The sequence below is a fragment of the Malus domestica genome, chromosome 13, assembly GCF_042453785.1.
Source record: "Malus domestica chromosome 13, GDT2T_hap1".
NCBI lineage: Eukaryota > Viridiplantae > Streptophyta > Magnoliopsida > Rosales > Rosaceae > Malus > Malus domestica.
In genome coordinates this window covers 1,213,457-1,235,570 of record NC_091673.1, presented here as the reverse complement: position 1 = coordinate 1,235,570, position 22,114 = coordinate 1,213,457, and the positions used below count along the sequence as shown (strand labels likewise).

At 39.5% G+C, this 22,114-nt stretch overlaps 5 protein-coding genes across 7 annotated transcripts; 2 read left to right on the top strand and 3 right to left on the bottom strand.

Annotated features, from left to right (window-relative positions):
- Positions 1-1,443: 1,443 nt before the first annotated feature.
- LOC103451541 (uncharacterized) lies at positions 1,444-6,574 on the bottom strand. Its single transcript, XM_008390952.4, has 5 exons — positions 4,053-6,574; positions 3,285-3,451; positions 2,531-2,830; positions 2,152-2,415; positions 1,444-2,011 (listed from the first exon to the last, which is right to left on the bottom strand). Exons 1-5 carry the CDS (start codon positions 4,378-4,380, stop codon positions 1,634-1,636), a joined length of 1,437 nt encoding a protein of 478 aa, XP_008389174.2. The 5' UTR covers positions 4,381-6,574; the 3' UTR covers positions 1,444-1,633.
- On the bottom strand, positions 5,584-6,316 carry LOC103452239 (probable calcium-binding protein CML25). The gene has a single exon (XM_017337098.3). The coding sequence runs from the start codon at positions 6,314-6,316 to the stop codon at positions 5,738-5,740; it is 579 nt and encodes a 192-aa protein (XP_017192587.2). The 3' UTR covers positions 5,584-5,737.
- Positions 6,575-7,130: 556 nt separating the features above from the next.
- On the top strand, positions 7,131-10,972 carry LOC103451542 (ankyrin repeat-containing protein At2g01680). Its single transcript, XM_008390953.4, has 3 exons — positions 7,131-7,835; positions 8,376-8,785; positions 9,384-10,972. Exons 1-3 carry the CDS (start codon positions 7,523-7,525, stop codon positions 10,263-10,265), a joined length of 1,605 nt encoding a protein of 534 aa, XP_008389175.2. The 5' UTR covers positions 7,131-7,522; the 3' UTR covers positions 10,266-10,972.
- A 1,130-nt stretch (positions 10,973-12,102) lies between these two features.
- On the top strand, positions 12,103-14,196 carry LOC103452240 (putative F-box protein At1g47790). Of its 2 annotated transcripts, none has more exons than XM_029091094.2 (2): positions 12,103-12,501; positions 12,705-14,196. In XM_029091094.2, exon 2 carries the CDS (start codon positions 12,752-12,754, stop codon positions 14,006-14,008), a length of 1,257 nt encoding a protein of 418 aa, XP_028946927.1. In that variant the 5' UTR covers positions 12,103-12,501; positions 12,705-12,751; the 3' UTR covers positions 14,009-14,196. The 2 variants fall into 2 exon arrangements, with proteins under 2 accessions (XP_028946927.1, XP_028946926.1); XM_029091093.2 differs by having other exon boundaries at positions 12,688-14,196.
- Positions 14,197-15,052: 856 nt separating this feature from the next.
- LOC103451543 (protein VAC14 homolog) lies at positions 15,053-22,092 on the bottom strand. 2 transcript variants are annotated; one of them, XM_008390954.4, is made up of 20 exons: positions 21,563-22,092; positions 21,334-21,447; positions 21,117-21,182; positions 20,422-20,511; positions 20,209-20,328; positions 20,056-20,087; positions 19,820-19,962; positions 19,629-19,723; positions 19,357-19,443; positions 19,126-19,233; positions 18,943-19,034; positions 18,681-18,762; positions 18,377-18,442; positions 17,536-17,651; positions 17,302-17,422; positions 16,776-16,937; positions 16,533-16,661; positions 16,307-16,375; positions 15,814-16,119; positions 15,053-15,584 (listed from the first exon to the last, which is right to left on the bottom strand). In XM_008390954.4, exons 1-20 carry the CDS (start codon positions 21,650-21,652, stop codon positions 15,483-15,485), a joined length of 2,190 nt encoding a protein of 729 aa, XP_008389176.2. In that variant the 5' UTR covers positions 21,653-22,092; the 3' UTR covers positions 15,053-15,482. The 2 variants fall into 2 exon arrangements, with proteins under 2 accessions (XP_008389176.2, XP_008389177.2); XM_008390955.4 differs by having other exon boundaries at positions 20,056-20,084; positions 21,563-22,073.
- Between the last annotated feature and the right edge of the window lie 22 nt (positions 22,093-22,114).

The following is a 22,114-nucleotide window of genomic DNA, read 5'->3' as shown; positions in this document are numbered from 1 at the left end:
ACCTCTCTCTCTCTCTCTCTCTCACTAGGACTTTGCCCTTGTTCTTTGACCACATCGTGACCCAAATAATGTATGGATTAAGCTACTAATCAAATTAGTAGAGTAATGAGGATACCTACAATCCAATAGGGACAAAGAAACCAAAGTGGCATTGACCGTCTCAGCCAATGAGATGATAAATAATTAAACAAATGAATGCACAAAAATGATAAAAATGGTCAAGTGCCTCCAACCAACATGACAAAAATAATAATTCCGACCCCAAGTTAAAAATGGCAAGTTGAGTAGAAAAGATGGTGCTTTTTGCGTTCTCATTGTGTTTATATTTTTTTTTCTTTCTAATTCAACGACAATCTTGTATAAACACATCTGATAAGTGTCATCTCAAATTGATTTCATATAGAGAAAGTTACTCTTCCCTTTTCGAAATATCTCACCTTCCTTTCTCTCTCACTATTCATGAACAAATAGTGTCCCCTTTCGTTTCTTTCTTCCCAATATTTATAGCTTTCAAAACGTTCATGACTCTCCAATAAACAAAAAGTAAAAACAGATGCGCAAGGCCGAAGGTGTGATTTCTTAACGCCCTAAGAAAACAAAAAGAGCGTTAATTTCTTGTGCTGAGTCTTTTTATGGAGAACAAGAACATCACCACCAAGGCGACGGGCGAAAACAACGACGACAACGGGAGCATGGACGAAGAGGGGACATACAGCTACATGGCTGTCCCAATTCACAGCCAAGTGATGAAGATCAAGCAAGAGTTTGAGAGGATCAAGCACCCGTCTCTGCAGCAGCCTGCAGAGACGAGGCTGAGAAGGGTGCTTCTTCGCGAGAGTACGCGCCAGCGCTCGCGTTCGCGGCTCGGGTTGGCTGCATAGGGATAAGCCTCGTAGGGGTTGCCCTGCCTGCATCTGCATGGTTATGGTGGCGACGCTTTAGAGTTAACTTTTTTCTGGTTTTTTTCCTTACTGTTTTTCTTGCTTTTCTGTTTCTTCACCGCGCCAACTACGACAGTTCTGGTCTTTTGGGGTTCTACCATGTTAGTTGTACAGTTTTCTGTTTTGTCGGGAATTTAAGGAATAGTGAAATTAATCTTAATTTTCTACTGTCTGGTCTTGTCGTTTCGCACTTTAATTTTATGATTAGAAAATTTATTTTTGTCTGAAAATTTTGCGGTTTAGGAGGATGATCAGACATCAAATTGTCTTTGTTCTCATCATATCATCGGAGAACATTCTTCATCGATGTGTCAAATATCTCATCATATCATCGATGATTAGAAAGAGTCGTTTTCAACTTGCTGACATGTTCAAGCATGATTCAACCGGTAAAACTCATGGCCTGTAAGAAAACCGCCCGTCACGTCCAGTTCGACCTTCCTAAGAAAACCGAAAAAACAGCGAAATGGAGTTGCGTTGATTCATCCAGTAAGCAGAACGATTCGAGAAGAACAAAAGAATCTGTGATTAAAACCAAAAAATACAATATTTTCAAGCATTCTACAGATGATAATGCTCAAATTACTAAAGAGCAGAAGAAAGATAGTGCAAAACAAAGTAGCTAAAACGAAAGAGGCAACAAACATGACAAGAGAGTATTGTGCGCAAACAGCCACCTTTACTGCAGCAATTCAGCCTTTAGTGGCGACGGTTTCTTTTGATGCAAGAAACTTCACCCTCTTTGTGAGATCTCTCATCACGTCTATAATCACCGATTTTTTATGAATTCTGAATTGGATAGCCAGCTGAGTAGAATCTGAAACACCTTTACTCAACAGGGATTCGTCTTCCATGATTTTGGTTGGGAAATGTCCCAGTGCAATCACACATAATGCAATAACGGTGCGAAAAGCAGCTAATTCATTTGCAATACCAAGGGGAGCTTCAGCTGATATAGATTTAAGTTTGTTTAAATCGTGCTTCTGAACTGTTTCTTTGTCATCAGCCAGAACAACTCTTAAGGCTGCCAACAAGCGCTCCTCAACCAGTTCTGAGCCCCCTAAGCATACCTATTAAGCAAGACAAGAGAAGAACAAGATTAAATATTACAGTTTATATACGAGAAAGTCTAAAAAAGTCTTTCATAATTTTAGCACAACGACCATGATCAATCCGATAGTAATTATATATGTTTCAGGGAAACAGAAACCTTAAGAAGCAGAGCTTCTCCATCTAACTTTAGCTGGCATAAGATTTCTTTCTGCCATGGAGATGGTGCAGAGAAGTTGGGCGATGATACTCCGGCAGCCATACTTGCAGCATCCAGAAGTGCTCCATCATATTTGAGTTCAATACAATCATAGGGGTTTGAAGGTATCACAAATCCATAATCCAGAAGGAAAAGATCATTATTTAAACATCCATAGTTGAGTACTAAACCATCGTTCTCCTTGATCTCTGTTTCTGCTACAACCTGGATTGAGAGAGAATCTTGACAAGTAAATGAAAATGCGATTTTAAGTTTTCAACTATGATATCTATTGGAGATTTTCTGAATGAAATTAAAGAAACAAAAAGGAAAATAAAACCTTTACTAGCATCTTCATATTCCTGTCATCTTGGTCCTGAACTATTGCAGCATTTGGGTTGAAACTGTGGTTGCACATATCGATGAGAGGAAGCATCATCGGAATATCATTGTAGTTCCCGCCTGGAAGTTTTCTACCATATAAACGGAATGCCCGAGACGAAACAGCTGACATTGCCCATCCAAGAGAAGATGCATCTACAGCTTGGCCACCAAAAGGGTGATCATTTGGTTTCAGATTTTCCAGAGCACGCTTGACTTCTTGTTCAAAATCAAGAAGAAATCTGCATCTCTTGTTTACCTGCAACAGGAAATCACTAAACCTTCAAATCTTGATGTGGGAATCAAGTGATTGTCAAGGTCAAGATAAGAATCTAAACACAAGCTATATTACAAGGCCCCTTGAAATCATGGTGTTGAACGTTTATGTATCCAAAATTCATGCATATGCCCAACATGGGCATTTGTTGCCCATATCAGAGGACAAGAGTATCTATGCTATTTCTCTGTCCTGCACAAGAGCGTCTATGCTATCCCAATTATTGAATGCAATTTACAAAAATGTCCCAAGTTTGGATTCAGCCAACCCTCTCCGAGGCAATATCCAACCATAACTACAACCCACATTTTATCTGAGATATCAGAATATCTATGCTAGATTTTAAACACAACCCAAACTAGAGAGAGATGGTTCCCAGCTCTTAAATGGTTTCGTATGCAAGACTAACTCAGTAGTAGAAGTTGTGATAAGGTACCTGGTAAAGAAGTGGAGCATACTGCAAATTCTTTATGTCCTCGCCAGGGAAGAAGATGGGTATATTGAACGTTTCAGGGAGGCTGCTGATGTATGGCCACCAGAAGGATCCAGTTTTTGCTCTTTCTTGCAGAAGCTTCAAACCCAATTTCATTGCCCATAGTTCCTCTGCCAAATGCTTCCAGTGTTCGGTTTACTCATATTCAAAACTCACTACAGCCTAATGTACAAAACTTTAAGTTACCAACCTAGGCAGAGAAAATAAAACCTAAATCCTATAGAAATGTAGTAGGTTTTTATGTTAGCAAACATCTGATGTAAAATATTTCATACACGACAAATGTACCTGCTAATGAAGCTCGTCTACAACTGAGGACACATTTTGATGAGGCAAGCTACTGCTAATTGAAAACATCTTATCTTTTTTCTTTTGAGAAGGCGATATTCTAAACTACGGGGATAGAGATTCAAAGTTGGGTGCAGGGGATGTAGCACACTTGCCGCGACCAACTGATCTAACCCGCATTGCGATTTAAAATCTAAAAATAAACACAGCATGTCACTAAGCATTCAAAATCCCATGGACATGATACTTCAACTCCAATCGAATTTAGTATATATGAACATCAAAGTTCAAACCTTTGCCGTTCTTTTGAACCAAATGAATAAAAAAAATAGCCAAATGCGAAATACCCATTAACTAAACAGCATACAATACACCAAATCATGATCACAAAACCAATAAAGTCGGATAGCCAAAAACACCTACCAGGAACTTGGCGAGCCAAATTGTCGAGAACAGAGTCGACCCCATCCCCGCCTTCCGATTCAGTTAAGCCAAATCTCAAAGGTACGTGCTCCGGAAGGACAATTAGTTCGGAACCCTTTGGGATTTCCTCAGAAGCCACCAATCCAAGACCAAAGGAACTGTCTTGAGCTATCTTCACGCCCTCGTGCACAAATCCTCCTTCCCGACGGACCCACTTGATCAGGTCCGGCGGGTGTGGGGCCAAGCGCGCAGGATAAGAGGCGGAGGCAGCGCAAGTTAGAGGGCGGAAGGCGGTGAAGGAAGCCAATAACATCTTGGAAGCTGCCATGGTCGTGCCACACTCCAGTCCTCCTTCCAAGTGCTGCTAAGGATACTTTTGAGAGAGTTTTCGATGTTTTGGTCATGGACTAATTTCCATGAAAAGTTATGGTGAAGTTCCCACATTAGCCCAACCAAAAATAAGGGAAGGTCATGGTTGCCGAGTTTTGACGGGGACAATTTCGAGATTTCATTTGAACTCAAACTAGAGCTGCGAGTGCCGGATGTTCGGTGGATGTCTACCGAAGGAAATCAAGTTCAGCACCGACATTGAAAAGTTCGGTATTCCATGCCGAAGTTTATCACATATTCTTTTGCTTAAATTGTAGGACTCACAGGTTTTATTATCTTCAAATCCATTCAGTTACATTGAAAACGTTATCTATCAAACACATGACCACATTTCAAGGATATATTCTTTTACTCAAATACTAATTAACTCTTAATCACTACGGGATTGTCTAATAGTTAGAGACAAATTTCAGGTCTATATTTCACACGGCACGTCCTAAGTATGATTCTTAGCACTTGTGAATCACACGATGGTGGTCAAAGAGAGGTTGAAATGCTTATGTGAGTCTTCTAGGCCCTCGACAGGATGAACTACCGTGACAAAACCACCAGGTAGTTCACTTTTCTAAAAAAATACTAGTTAACTCTTCAACTTAAAGATGTAAGATTTACTCAACATTTTAGTAATTCTAACAAACGATATTTTTGCACGCTATTTTCTTCGCTTTATTAAATTATAAAGTGTGACAAAGACTATCCAACTATTGGTAGCTCTCATTTACTTTATCTAGTTCTCTTTTTCGTTTATGAGAATCAAACTTATAAAACATACATTAATCTCAATGATACAATCACCATTATTGGTGTCAAGTTTCCGACTCACTACAAAACTTTAAATAAAATAAAAAGTTTCCGACTCACTACAAAACTTTAAATAAGTTTCCGACTCACTACCAAACTTTATATAAAATAAAAATGAATGAAAATGATTTGAAACTTTAAATTTTAATCAAATGACAAAAATGTATTGTAAATAAATAGTATCAGAAATGACTTTTTATAATAAAAATATCATTTTTCGTTAAAATAAATAGTACTGAGAGTATTTCGACAAAACATCCTTAAATCAAACTCAAAATTTTTAACCCGATGTGAAAAATTCATTGAGCATCCTCAATTAGGTAACTTGAAAAAACACAAATTGGGCGCAACCACATAAACCATAAGCATTATATTCTCAAGTTCGAATCACCGTTCCCGTTAATTAACTGATAGAAAAACAAAACAATTAAATCACAGATGAGATGAACCAATCCAAAAAAGTGGAGTTTCATCAATGAATTTGACGTTGATGATCAACCTGAAACCGGATCAGTGTAACGCGATCCCGTCATCATCATGACCTTAAACTCCTCGAAATTGATCATACCGTCGCCGTCACTGTCGACGCCACCGATCATCTTCCGGCACTCGTCCATCGAACATTCGTCCCCCAAGCTCCGGAGAACTTTGTACAATTCCTCCACCGAAATCGAGCCGTTCCCGTCAATGTCGTAGACGGAGAAGGCGTCCTTGAGATTCTCGAGCGCCTCGTCCGGGTCGATCCCTTTGGTGTTGAGCTCAACGAACTCTTTGAAGTTGATGAAGCCGTCGCCGTCGGAATCGACCTCGGAGATCATGCCGTTGAGCTCCTCGTCGGAGGCCGGCTGCCCCAGGCTGCTCATGATTGCTCCGAGCTCGGACGACGAGATCTTGCCGTCGCCATTGACGTCAAATTTCTTGAAGACCTGGTCGAGCTCGGCGATCTGGGCGCGCGAGTGGAAGGAGGGGGATCGCGAGTGCGTGGGGGCGAAGGCGGGGTGGGGTGCGTCGGCGGCGGCGGCGGAGGAGGGACTGGATTTCTTCTTCCGGGAGAAGAGGGATTTGAAACCCATCTGGATCAGAAAGCAACCGGAAACCGAAACCAATTGGAAGAACCAAAATTCGAGATTCAGATTTGTGGGTTTCTGAATTTGAAAATTGGGGGAATTTGGGATTTGTTTTTGGTTTTGGTTTTGGGGATTATATATGAAATTGGAGCGAGGAAAATGTGTGAGGAGAGAGAAAGAGGAGAGAGAGAGAGAGAGAGAGAGAGAGAGAGAGAGTTTGGTTAGGGAGGGGGAATTGGATGAAAAATAATAACTGAATGCGGCAAACAAAACGGAATCCACCTGAATCTCTATCTTTGTTTTCTGTTCAGTTTTACTCTGATGATTTGTTGCTAATTTTGGAAGAGAGAGAGAGAAGGATTAGCGCGTGAATTTAACACAGTAATTACCAGTGCACACCAACTCAATGACTCGTTGCACGCCACGCTAGCCACGCTAGCCACGCGTCGCCCACTCAACAGCCTCCTCCTACCCATATCACTTTCGCGTAGGTAGGCCATTCGGGCCTAACATAATTAGGGGCCGGTTTGAGACAAACCTGAATTTGAATTGGGACTATATCTACGACCCAATTGAAACAGACTTAAATTAGGTGTCGGCGTGCCCTAGGCTACACCAGCCCGCTTCAGCATAACGCGTAAAAGTCCGTGATAAGAGGCACGTAATTCCCGGCGGAAAGGCTACAATCAAATCATGCCGAGTGTCACACATTTTTTAATTAGAACTAATTATCTAAATAAGCATGATTAAAATATGTTAATGATAACCACGAGCCGATGGTGCAATGGTAAAGGGCATATTATGAGACTTCCTTTAAATTAAAAACAAAAGGTTTTGAATTCGAAACTCGTTGCTGGTGTAGAAGCCAGACTTGTGATCAGAGGGAGACTGAATATTTTAAAAGAAAAAAATATATATGTTAATGATGAGTAAGGATGATGTGATACCAATACACTTCCTAAATTGACTTGAAATAAAAAGGAATCTTAAGCTCCCCAGTCAACCCCCTCCCACCCTCCACAAATCCACATGATGCCCTCCCACTTTACAGTCCTACACCTTCAGATTAATCTCTGGACATATTAATAAACATCATTAATCAATCACACCTGGTACTCGTTTACAGGAATACCTGGTCGGCTCCTCCTCCTCCACCCTCCATTGATGAACCCAAACAGAGACTTATCCAAAGACTGAATCTTTTCAATCACGATGGACTCAAAGTCCGTGCTTTTCCTGACCCACCAATCCTTCTTCACCGCCGTCCGATCCGGCGACCTTGCGGCGCTGAGTCGGGTGGTGGAGAAGCTCGCCAAGGACGAGCCCTCCTCAAATGGGTCGCTGGTATCTGATCTGATGGCGATGCAGAACGACGCCGGTGAGACTGCGCTGTACATGGCCGCGTACAATAATCTGGAGGAGGTGTTTGGTTACTTGCTCAAGCTCTGCGGTGTCGAGGTTGTCAAGATCAGGTCCAAGCTTGATATGAACGCCTTTCATGTCGCAGCTAAGCGTGGCCACTTGGGTAAATTGATTACTGACTTCACTCTTCTTAAAGCTTTTGTTTGGGGATTGAATTCATTGGTTTTTTGTTTGGATTTTAACTTCATTAATTGGAATCGATCCTTGTATGTGCTGGACGATCGTAATAATTACTGGTCTTTTATGTGCAAGTTCAGTAATTAGTGAGAATTTCCTTCCTAAAAGACAATGTTTGATGGATTAAATAAGATAATCGGATTGTCTGTACTGCAAGCTGAATTCTTGCTCTGCGATGCGACCGAAATACTTTTCGGTTATATGAAAGGATTGATTCGCATGTAACCGAAACTCGGAATCGGTTGCTAAGCTTGTAAGCCCTTTTCTTAATCTGCTTTACATTGACTGGATATGCAGAGGGTTTAACATATGAGAAGTTTACAACATTTGGCCATTTGAGGTCGAGTTGTGTGTTTTTTCCGTGGTATATGTAGATGTGTATATGCAATCTTCAGTGTGGTGAAAGGATTTCTTTTTCATTTCGTATTTTACATTGGAAATATGTTATTGACTGTTATTTATTCAGGTATTGTGAAGGCACTATTGGGAATCTGGCCTGAGCTTTGTAAGCTGTGTGACTCGTCAAACACTAGCCCTCTTTATTCAGCTGCCGTTCAGGACCATTTAGATGTAGTCAGCGCCATCTTGGATGCCGACATCAGCTCACTGAGGATCGTAAGGAAAAATGGTAAAACTGCATTACATACAGCTGCAAGGTATGGCTTGCCCCGTATTGGGAAAGCACTTATAGAACGAGATCGAGGAATAGTCTGCATAAAGGATAAGAAAGGTCAAACTGCACTTCATATGGCCGTAAAAGGTCAGTGCACTCCAGTTGTAGAGGAGATATTGGATGCTGACACTTCTATACTGAATGAACGTGACAAGAAGGGCAACACAGCTGTGCATATAGCCACAAGAAAATGCCGTCCAGAGGTATCTTCATACTGACATTCTATTTATGAAAAAACATCTAATCATAAAATCCACATCATTATGTTTGACATTTTACGTAGGATGAAAATATCAGCTCGTAAAAACCTTGTCATTAACTATTATCCCTTCCATTGGATTTATCAGTTGCTTTGCTTTACTTACTGGGTAACCGTAAGTCTAAATTGGGTTAGGAGCTAGTTCTTTACATGGAGATTCCTCTTGTGGCAACTTGCCGAGGAGTCCCTGCTTGAGTCGTCTTTACTACTACCCAAGACAGATAATGGCCATGCCTTGTTTGGACGTGTGGGTTATCTACATGTGTGGGGATTATGGAGAAGATGTGAGATGCAAGAGAATTATGATGGATAATAAGTAATGTGAGGATATATCAGTTAAAATTTTTATATTGGGACCTTGTTTTTGAGTCGATGAAAATTTTGTTGATAAAGTTCGTCTTTTCTTCTTTGATGAGGAACCAGGAAGTATGGTATTACATCCTCAAAAGTGGTGAATCCAATTTCATATGTTTGTCTTTCTGTGTGTATATTCATACTTCTGTTGCTCCTCCTGTGATGATGTTTTATCCTCTTTCTTTCAGATAGTGAGTGTTTTGCTGAGCTATAGGTCTATTGATGTCAACGCCATAAATAATCATTACGAAACTGCAAGGGATTTGGCAGATAAACTACCGTACGGAGAATCTAGATTAGAAATTACAGAAGCACTAGCGGAAGCTGGTGCCAAATATGCAAAACATGTTGGCCAAGTGGATGAAGCAATGGAGCTGAAGAGAACTGTGAGCGATATCAAGCATGAGGTGCACTCACAGCTCATGCAAAATGAAACAACTCAGCGGCGAGTTTCTGGCATTGCCAAAGAACTAAAGAAGCTTCATAGGGAAGCTGTCCAGAACACTACCAATTCTATCACAGTAGTTGCTGTTCTGTTTGCATCGATAGCTTTCTTGGCCATTTTTAACTTGCCTGGCCAATATGTAAAGTCTGGAACGGAAGCAGGGAAGGCTAACATAGCCGATGAAGTTGGTTTCAAATTGTTCTACCTGTTGAATGCCACATCTCTTTTCATCTCGCTAGCAGTTGTTGTGGTTCAGATCACTTTGGTGGCCTGGGAAACTGGGGCTCAGAAGCAAGTCGTGTCAGTGGTGAACAAACTAATGTGGGCTGCCTGTGCTTGCACCTGCGGGGCATTTCTGTCGATAGCTTTTGTGGTGGTCGGAGAAGGGAGTTCATGGATGGCTATTACCATAACCGTTGTGGGAGTGCCCATCCTTATTGGAACTCTTGCAAGCATGTGCTACTTTGTTTTCAGACATCACTTTGGGGCTTTCCGGCGGGACTCTCAGAGGCGCATCAAACGGGCCAGTGGAAGCAAGTCCTTCTCGCGGTCCTTCTACTCGGCAAATATCTCAGATCTTGATGATGAATATAACTCCGACCGTGAAAAAATCTACGCTTTGTAAACACGGATACACCATGTGGGGAGTTGTTTACTTGTTTATCTGTCGAAGTAGCAGTTAATGTTCATATTTGAAGAGGTGCTCGGCTGTAATCTTTGCGCGCGCCAACGGTAATAAACAGTTGATTGAAGATTATGTATATTGTACTTGTAACTACTGATCACATTCGATCAAGACTTCCGCAGCTCCCTAACGAAACCATTTTATATGGTTTCACATACTTCCATGGCTACCGACCAAGTCTCTGATGCACTTCAAGTGCGTCTGCAAGTCCTGGTCCTTTACAACCACAGGCTACTGCCACTTTCCCCCTCACTGGCCGAAGTCAGTTTACCATATCAGTCCTTGGCATACGATCCACACGGGCAAGCTCTGCATTCAGTCTTCTCCGCCGCGAATCCAGGCAACGGTTCATATTTATAATACGATGATCAATAATCTTGGTAGAAGTTCAATTGTGTTGCCTGAACAGATATGCCTGAAGGAGGATGATGCTCGGTTGAGTTTAGTTGCAAGAGAAGATGGCGTAAACATAATATGAAGGAAATAGGATTTGGACTTGTGCTGTTGTTGCAATCGTTGATCACGCTTTTGAACATCTTCTTCTTGTTTCCTCTAATCGTGTCAATTTTCCGTGTGATTTCTTTGCTCACGACAATATTATGTATTTGTAGCGGTTTGATATGGCCTTGTGATTTTATGTTGCAAAATGTTATCGATGTGTTGTGAAAGTATCTTTATGAATAATATCATATGTCTTGCCAAAAAAGAAAACATATATAAAAATTATTGAATAAAAGATAATTTCTTTCAAAGTTTAATCATAAAAATAAGTGTAAATAATGTTAGAGAAATCATTTAAATCATATTTTTATAAATTAGATGACGTGGTTGCTGATAATTAAATTTATTTAAATATTGACTAACGTGCTTATTTTATGTTGATAACGCATCACCTGATTTACAAATTTAATTTAAAATATTAGTCTACTCAGTTTGGTATGAAAATCCAACCGGCCGATGCCTCCATCAATTTAGGCCATCTCCAACCAAAGGAGGGCGAAAGGGCTCCCTTTAGCCCTATGTACCTGCAAGAAATTATATTTTAATGAACAATGTTAGATCATATTTTATACCATCTCCAACTGAAGGGGCCAAACATAGCCTTTTGACAAAAAACCATCTCCAACCGAAGGGGCCAAAGGGTCATAGGCTAAACATAATTTATTATTTTAATTAAATTAAACTACCATATTAAAATAAGGTTTTCAGACATATTTTGAGTGTCACTTGTCGCCAAATGAATAAGCCTCCGGATTTCTTATCTTTATATAATCTCAATAATTTTTTGGATAAGATTTCAAGTAACACGTGTCGTTAACGTGAATAACTCTCCAGATTTCTTAACTTTACGTAATCTCAATAATTTTTCAGATAAGATTTCGATTGACACGTGTTGCTAAAGTGAGTAACTCTCCATATTTCTTATCTTTATGTAATCTTAATAATTTTTCGGATTGGATTTTGAGTGCCACATGTTGAGATGTAATTGGTTGAGCAAATTTTAGATATGATTCTTATCTATGTGACACTATTTATCTTCAGCTTTTAATATTGTAGGAATGATATAGGTATTTATAGGAAAAAAACTTAGATTTTTTTTTTTAAATTCATCCAAAAAAAAAAATTTAAATTCCAATGGTAACTTGACGGCAGCATGACGCTAGCTAGTCGTTGCTAGCTAACATCATGCTGAAGCCAGGTAGTCGTTAGCATTTAAATGGGCTAAGTTGGCTGGTAAAATGTCAAGCTTGACATTCTGGCAAGCTGAAGGGTTCACAAAATGTCAAACTTGACATTCTGGAGCTCTGAAGGGCTGGCAAAATGTCAAGCTTGACATTATGGTGCTGGAGGGCTGGATGGAAATGGCTAGCCCGCTGACTTGATTTGGGGGTTTGAACCTGATGGAGTCCAGAAGCCTTTTCGTCTACCACTCGATTGGAGACAATTTTCGTATCATTCCAAACTATTTTTAACCTTACAACCCCTGACGGTCGGTTGAAGATGACCTTAACTTAGCGGGCCGGCCACGCATCCCTTGAGAAAAAGAATACATGTCTATATATATTTCGTTGTACAGCAAAAAGCTCTCCTGGGATTGTTGCTAGCGCAGAAGCGATTCTCGCCGCGGCAGACGGCTATCCTCACGGCGGGCAGAAAACCAGAGAGAAGGGATTTGGTAATTGTTCGATCTCTCTGTTTCTCTGTTTCGATCTTTTCTTGTTCATATGTCAGTCACTAAATTCGATCTCATTGAAAACTCCATAAAGTAATAACTTTAATCTGTTCGTTCGACAATCCTTTCGTTTACATTTTTGCATTTGTTCAATATTTCTAAAACTGACGTTTGACGAACTAGTTTTAGTTTATATATATTCTCAGAGTCGGAAATTTGGTCGGGGTTCGGAATCTCCGCCCGAAAATTGAACATGGAAGTAGCTGAAGACGAAGGCGATGATGTTCCGAAAATTCCATCACTATTTACGGAGCTCCCAAATGAAATCATATGGTTTCAGATACTTCCAAAGCTACCAGCCAAGTCTCTGATGCGGTTCAAATGTGTTTCCAAGGCGTGGTTCGCTCTCATCACCCGAAACCCTTCCTTTCTCAGCGCCTACCGAAACCTGCATTCCAATCGAAACACCAGTCTCCTCCTCCTCGATCTCAGGAACATTGACACGAAGCAGCAACACATTATGTCCCTCCATATCAACCAAGATGGCAGTCCCTCACCCGCCGGCGCCACCCACCTTCTAACACTAGAGCCCCAAGAGTACAGTCTCCCCAATGTACTGTGTACCAACGGCTTGGCTTGTTTTATCTTTATTCATGAGCACCGCATTCGCGTATTTAATCCCTGCACCCGAGAGTCCATAACCCTTCCCTCCACTTCCAATTCACCCACCAGCTACCAATCTACTTCACCGGACGTCAAACCCTGGGGAGCCGAGATTGGATATGGCTTTGGATTTAGTCCCACTACAGACGAGTATATGGTTGTTCAACTCGAGCTATGCAGGTTTTTACACCAAGAGCCTGCGAATTTTTACAGGGTTGATGCAAGTATTAACCTCCAGGTTTTCACACTGGGTAGTGCAGAGCCGTGGAGGCGCGTAGAGGTGGAGCACGATGATCTCCCATTTGATCATACTTTTTGGCGCATTGACATGAAAAGTGTGTGCCTCCATGGAGCCATACATTGGACACATGACGAAGAGAAATGTGTAGTGGTATATGACCTTGGAGAGCAAAGATTCAGAGTCATCCCATTTCCTCCAGAATTTGATGGTAACAGCCATCATTTTTGGGCAATTGTTGATGTGGGCGGATGTCTAGCGCTCACATATGACAAGGAGACGACTTCAACTTCATATTTAGCAGGGTTAGAGTTGTGGATTTTGAAGGACTATCAAGATCAAGTATGGGTTAAGGAGGTTTTCGCCGTTACATATTCTTTGCATTCGTTTACAACATACCCTTACAGTTGCTTATGTGCAATCCACACCGGTGAGATCTTGATCGAATCCGGAGCACTATCCCAAGCATTTCTTCATTTTTACGATATGAAGAATCAAAGCTTCCGGGAAAGTTCAATCGTTGTGCCTGAATGGCTATGTAGGAAGGATGCTAATATTAGATGGGACGTTATTTCTTGTTATGATGAAACGATTGCCCCCGTGAAATGAGAACTCGAAAACATGGTCATCGAACGAGGATTCGATTCGATTCAGGGTGCACTACTTCTGGTTCACGGTGCATCAGAGGGCTCTGAATTTCTGGATATTTCTCCCTTTCCCTTGTATTGTTTGGATATTTCTCCCTTCTTTTATTATTTCTGTTATTGTCTTAATGGTATTTTTATTTATTTTTTTAATTTCGTTTTGGTCTGTTCAGGAGAAATTGTTGTATGCACCCGACCGTCTCAATGGCTTGTAAAAACTTCATAATGTGCTTGCAAAAGCTCTTGTGAGAAGTTTAAATTTCGAATTTTCCAAGAACAATTTGTGAGCCATAACTCATGATTTTTAACAATTTTGCAAAAATCTATAAAATCCATAGCCTATAAAAGCTTCTTTCATGGGTTTATTTTTTTGGTATCTTAATGAAATATTTTTGGTACTGTTCACTTTTAACGTTAAAGACATTTTTACCTTGAAAAGTCACTCCTGGTGCTATTCACTTACATCTTTATTTTGTCATTTTGATTAAAGCTAAAGTTTTTGAGGGTTTTTCGTTAGTTTTCCTTTTTTTTTTCCATCACAAATTTGTTAAAACTCATCTTGCACATTTTGAAGACATTATGAGCTCATATTGAAGTGTTTTTCAAACGACTGAAACGCTTTTTGTGAAAATATTTTTGAAACCAATCATTAGTAAAAATTCAAAGAATTCTAGAAAAGCATTTAAGTGTTTCTTTAAATGAATTTCACCAAAAGCACTTACAAAACACTTTCAAACGAATCTAATAACTGGCGAAACTTTGTTGTGACCAAATTACTTTTTAATTATTTTCGATTGGTTAAGAACCGAATACTAATTACTTATAAAACTCAATAAATGGTAAGACCTATTTCAATTTCAAACAGCTTAAGAGATTTTTCATAAAGCGAATGTAAAATTCTTGCCACAAGTTTTTTTTTTTAATTATTATTTTTATATTTTTTCTTTTTAATTAGCAGCACATAAATATGAAAGAATACGCGAGAGTTTGGGGAAAAAACAAGTTGAAATACTACACATTAAACTTTCCTTTTCTTTTTTCCATTTTTCAGGATCGAAGGTGTACATGAAGATGAAGGACTTAGTTTTTATAAGATTGCTGTAACAGGCAGTATTAATAAAACAGACTGCGTCTTCTAAATCAGAGTATCTCCCTCCTCCTACCCCCGCGTGGTTTTCGATAAAAAAATAACACAACCACGTAGGGCACTTCCCCGCTCGCTTGCACAAGTCCGAAAGAATAGCTCGAGCTTACAGCTGAGCTCGACTCAATTTAAAACCAAATTTTTACCATCCCGGCCGCCACGAGCTTTTAACAACAAACTACTACGATATACAACTTTACAAACTATACCGGATCCCGTCATCCACGACTCCGATGCTTCCTCCTCCCTGAGATGAGAACATATTAGCCTCGGCCAGTGTCCTGATGCAGCAACGTTATAATTGTAACTGCCCCGGGGCCCTCCGAGATCTGGAAGGCGCCCTAATCACGTCTGATGCAGATCGGCTATGGCTTTGTTCTTCTGGTCTCTGCACATCCTGCATATACAACAAGGCAGCAATGTAATTCCAACTAAACCGTATATGACGATAACGAGTAATAATCTAAAACGAACAGTGACAGTGGACTGTCAAAGATGTTTGCAACAGGCACATGACGAATCCTGCCTGCCAATACTGCCCCAAAATAAACATTTGCCAACAACACTCGTCGAAACGCTACTTATCTCAACATAAATATTCCCCAGATGGAAGAAACTCAACAAACCTTCGGTGTTGAAGAAGCTGTGGAAGTTCTTTGTGTTTGTGCCTGCAGCTTTGCATTTTGACGATGTTGCTGCTGCATTTGCTCAAACTGCCGTAGTCTTAAAGTAAAGTTAATTCCATTATGAGAACTCTTACTGGCCTGGTTTATGTCACCGTCTTCAATGATCTGCGAACTACTGGCACTTGGCATGTGATGTAGAATCTGATGGGGATTCCCTGAAGAAGTTCTTCTGAGTTGCTCACTGTCGAATGAGTATGAAGGTACAGTTTTTAAACGCGTCCTCAGAATTTTAAAGGCGGCACTTTGCTGCAATCAAGCATGAAACGAAACTTAAACACACAAAATTACCAATCACAAAAACAAAAACTCTTGCAAAGAACATATTGAAGGAGTTTCCAAAAACTCAGATAGATTTTGATCTCAATGATTTATGCACGCAATCTCACAGCAAAATTCATCCTCAAATAGTATAAAAAGAGCATTTAGTTTATACCTGAGGAAGCAACATCAGAAGACCATATAAGGCTTTTAACAACCATATATGTCTTCCAGGTTCAAGAAGCTGCAAGAATCAAAATACGATCTCAGGCACTCAAACTAATTTGCCAGTTTGAGAAAGCAAGGCAGAAAACACAAAATGACAGTTTAGGGGAAAACATGATAAGGATGCTATAGTAGGACTCCAATACTAAAAGGAGAAATACATTTCAATACAGCACCTGTAATCTAAGATACGCAAAGATTGGAGTTTCTAGTAACCGAATCAATTTATCCAGCTGGACCAAAAACTTGACATTAATATCTTCTTCAACCAGAGACTGAATCACAGTACTTGCATGCTGATATGTCTGTCATGAAAAAACATACACAACATGTTCAAGAAAAGAAAACAAATGCTCACACGCAAACACAGATTTTTAAGTGAAAGGGCGACCATGGGTGACAAAGCTCTAGAACCTCACCTGAGCTAATAAGCAGAGGCTTATAATTGCCATGGGTGAATGGCACCATGAAGCATATAAGGAAACAAATAAGTCTTTCCCAGAAGGATTCACAAGTGACCTTTTCAAAAGATCTCGAAGCTCAGCCAACTCGGAGGATGTAAGTAAAATCAAGTTCAAAGCCTGAACAAGGAAAAGGAACAAAGGGATAAAAAAGATTAGGCTACACAGAACACAGAAGAACTCTTGAATAAAGAACACAAGCATACAATTAAATTGGTATTTTGAAAGGGTGATGTTATTGGCACTCCAAAAAACTCGTCGTGCACTCCATCAAGTGTATTTTTCGTTCTAAACATAGAAGTTTGGAGTGCAAGAGGTTTTTGGAGTGCCAATAACAGCACCCTTTTTAAACGCCTCAGTCCTGATAAAACGTTTTAATTCTGGGCACTAGAATGTAGAGCTCATTTATCATGCCCCATGCGACTGTTGCTTCATTTGTGTCACTCATGCACGCATTATTTTATGTAGTGTGATAAATAACAACCTGAACCATAATAGATGCAAAATCCAGGTCTGACTCTCCTTCTAGTATGGTAGACAGTTCTCGGTAGACCCTTTCAGCATCTAAAAGCACACAAAGTCGGCGAATAATCAACGCACCACGTCTTGGGGAAAAAAAAAACATAAAGACCATAGTTAAAACAAGAAACATATTATCACAGATTTAAAATTAGCTAAAGCACAAGGAGGGAGGGGAGAGTGAGAGGGAGAGACTCACTTCTCTAGAAGAGAGTTGTCCACACGAAAATTATGCACAAGGAACACAACAAGCTGGCGAAAGTGCTGTGGATCTTTTGCTATGCATGCATGAACTTCTAGGACCAAGAGAACCACCTGGACATAATCCAGACTTGCAACATTATATACACTCATAAATGCCGTTCAACATGTAGGGTCAGTTAGCTTTTTCATTATGCATGTTTCTGGACACCATAAAGCAATAAATAAGCTGCATTCTGGCATACTAAATAAAAGATCACATGATAACTCGATAACGTCTTATTACAAAGTTAAAAATGCCTCTGGAAAAGTACGTAACTAAGAACGAAAAGTATAATATACATAAGTCAGCAGATGATCCTGGCAAATCACAGAGAGTTATAATAGACGAAAGTAGCAACATTAGTGCATGACAACCTTAGGGGCCATTTGATAACCATTTCGTTTTCAGTTTTTGGTTTTCAGTTTTCTGAAAACTGAAATCTTGTTTGGTAACTACTTTCAGTTTTCCAAAAGGTGAAAACTCAAGGCCAAATTTTGAAAACTAGAGAAACTAGTTTTCAGTTTTTTGAAAACTGAAAGCAGTTACCTAACAAGATTTCAGTTTTCAAAAAATTGAAAACTGAAAAATGAAATGTTATCAAATGACCCCTTAATTAATAGTTAACAACAGATCCATACGACTTATATGTGGAACACAATAAGTGTGAAAATACAGATACCACATAAACAGTGGGAGTCGACAATAACACCATAAATGAAAATGACAACTAAAGAAAGATTATAAAATACAACTTGAAACAAAAAGAGAAAAATATTCATGAGAATAAAAGGATTACCTGATCAGATGCATCTGAGAGTGCTCCCAAAAGGGTGTCAAATATTTCGTTCAGAAAAGTTAGAACCTGTTCAAAGTAAATTTTAAAATCAAATCTTTGTAACAAAAAAATACAGGCCCAGACAAACAGTAACCCATGATATGACAAATAAACATTGCCCACACTAACTAAAATCAGAATTTAGAGAAATTGCCTAACACTATTAACCCAGTTGTGGTACCTCCTCCCCTGATTAAACATTATGGGAAGACAGGTAAGAAACAATCAACTTGAAGTACACAGAACTCGAGAAGTGCCTAATTACCTCAGCGCGATATCTGTTTAAAAGGTTTGAAATCCAGTGCAGTGCTTCGATTCTAGTAGCCTCCCATTCACTAGATAATTGCCTGATCGCAAAATATTCTCATATCAAAACAAAAAAACTAAAGCATAATAAATGTTTTATCATAACAATAGAAAACGCAACTTCAGAATGGACAGTAGCTCCACAACAAACAGAATCTCTATGTACACCCATAATATAAAAAGGGTAAATTCTGATAGGGTTTTGGTTAGAAAAACTACACCTCCTTGCAATAGAGAGGATTGCTCCAACGTCAAATCCTTCAGCTGGATCAGCCTTAATGGCACGAAGCTCCTCATTGGTTTCACGAGCAACCTTTAGTTGAGAGAGGAAAAGGGAGTTCAGTGGAAGAAACCCATGGAGGCAGTGAAACCTGATATATATAGGAAGAGGACAGTCAACCTACCACTCTAATTTTCTCTTCTTTATCAGATATGCAGGGTAGAATTGCTCCCAGAATATCAGCATAATAGGGAACAAGCTGGTCCCCACCAAGTTTTACAAATTCATTTATCTGCACAGCAGAGAATCACATGTGTAAGACTATTCAATATAATACAGGTCAAACAAACTAATAAGAATACCAGTGGATAATGATACCAATGAGTAAACACTACTCTAGTTTACTCTTACTTACCCATGTGATAGCTGTTAACCGAGTAAATTCATCCGGTGAATCAGCTCTCTGTACCAGTATTTCAGCCATGCGACCATAATCTACAGACTTCAAGAGTAGCACTGTTCGAGTCAGAAAATTAAAATGAACAAGATATATACTTTATCAGCTCAGAAACAGGGAGAAAACTGGCCGTATGGAAGAGACTGGCACAGGTTCTCCAAAAGTAACTAGGGAAACACATAATACAAACATCATTGCAGGATTAATTCATCAACAGTTAGAAGCCTTACTGGGGAGTTCTTGATCTCCTGGAGAAACTCTGAAAGTGCTGAATCAGCTTGTTGTCTAATCTCATGGCTTGAATCACTTAACATATTGAACAAGCCTGAGATTTATTAGCAAACTATGAGTTCATATGCAATTATCAGAAATGATGAGAAATACGTGAAGCATGTCAATCTTTCATAGTATAAACAATTACCATCAAGAAAATCAGGAAGAAATCCCAGCATGTCAATATCTGGAACACTGTCTAAGACAGTGATCCATCCAACCAAAAACTGACGGACATAGGGATTCAGGACATTCATACGCTCCCTCAACAGTGGAATAAATTCTTCAATGCTGTGGTAGGGAAAGAACAAAAAAAAAAAAGGTACATTGTAAGTGTTGTACAAATGTTTTGAGAGACAAATCCAGATCAAGAATATTACACACCTGAATTGATCACTTTCAGTAACAATATCCTGCTTCCAAATTAAAAAATTGAAGTTAATATAACAGAATTAAATGCCTATTTGGAAGACAAACAATTGAGAAAATCTGATGTATGAGGGATAGACACACGCTAATGTTTTGATGGTTATACACCTTTACAAGCCGATCTAAAAGATGAGCAGCACTTTGTACATTAGCATCTGAGTCTGCTGAAAGCTTGCACAAGGCATCAAATATATCATTAAAGAATATGATAAAATCTCCTCTTACAACCTGCCAACCAGTAAAAATTAAATTAAATTAAATATAGGTCAGGTGAGAAAAACAGAATAATAACTTAAAAATTCAGCCACCTAATCTGCTCACCTTTGCAATGTTATATAGAGCTTCACAAGCATAATAACGAACTCTGCTATCTTGGTCCGAAAAGGAATTAAGCACAGGGGGCACAATTTGCTGGCAGGGTGAATCAGAAGCAAAAGAAATATTCAATACCATTAAAGAAGAATTTGGCATTTAAATCAAGTCAGAAATGCATATATTAGCTATGAAACTCAATATTTTTCAGAAAGAGAAAGATCCAAAATTTGGCATCATGCTATCACTACTCATTTCAGGCTTAGATATGTATATACTCCGTATTCAGCTGGCATTCAACTCAATTACGGGATGCATACTAAGAACTTTCGAGAGGCTTACAAGTTTACAATTAACACATATTTCTACATGAATCTTTGATAATTCACTTAGGTTCATCAAGCTAAGTCTAGATATCCTCATCTTAGTTTGATTGCATCTTCCACACTACAACAACATTATGGTGGGTAAACGATCAGTGATTTAGTCATCTAGAGTGAGAGCTCAGCACACTGTGCCCATGTTAATTGCTAATTTTAATTAGCAAAACTAAGCATCCTATTTGTAGCCCTTGCTATACACTTACCTTCGGAAGCTTAATTACACACGTAATTACCAAAATTTAAACCATCCCTGCCACATATATCGAAGGTCCATACCATTTTTTCTTTAAAAAAAATGATCAATTGTACCCAATGCCTTACCTCAAGATGCTGAGCCGCTTCACTGGTCAACCCAACTGTTGCAGCAGCTAATCCTATCAATCCTCCCTATACAAAATTCAACAAATATATTCAAATTTTCTGCATGTGAAACTTTTAACAACATGGAAAAGAAGAAGCACGCAAATTGTAACTTCAAATTAGTCTAATGACTTAATACAACAACCAACTGGCAAATTAACATTAATAACACCAATACCTTCCGGTGGTTGGCTTGCGGCGAGTAAGTGAATTCCGTAGTGAGCAAATTGATCGCCGCCGTAATCTTATCATGCTCCCCAGCCGTCGTGAGCTGCTTCACTATTCCCTCAACCTGCACATGAACGCCAGCACATAACCATACAATAAAATCGTACAATAAGACTTCAAGATCTAATTGCAACAACTCGAAACCCTAGCAACAGAATCAATCGACGCAAGAAAGAGACCTCAAGAGCGGCATTCTTGCGCTTCTCATAGAGCTTGTCCGCGAGGTTGCGGAGGACGCCCGCGGGAATCACTGAAATACCGTCGGCCATGTCAAACCCTAGGAATTACAAAATTTTCAAAAGAAACGAATTCACCGATCGAAGGACACAGAATTCGGGCGTCAAATTCGTTTCCGGATCTTCTCCTGCTCGAATCGGAACATTTCTCTAGGGTTTTCGCCGGAATCGAAGACTTCGGGAATCCGAAAATTCCAATGGAAAATCAGATCTGCAGAAATTTGGGAACGAATGGGAAACGGAAGAAAACTGCAAAGCAAAATTTCTACGGAAGTTTTTGCTTTCCTTTTCGTTTTTCTTTTTCACTTCTAATTTCTACTTCTTCTTTTTTTCCTTTAATTTTTTATTTATTTGGTTTCTGGCTGCTTGTCTGTGCTTTCTACTCTCAGTCGTGGCAGTCCTCTCTCTCTCTCTCTCTCTCTCTCTCTCTGTATTTGACTATTGGGGCGATCACGGAAGGGGCTAACAGTAACAGAGGTTGGAAGTCTGGTTGTT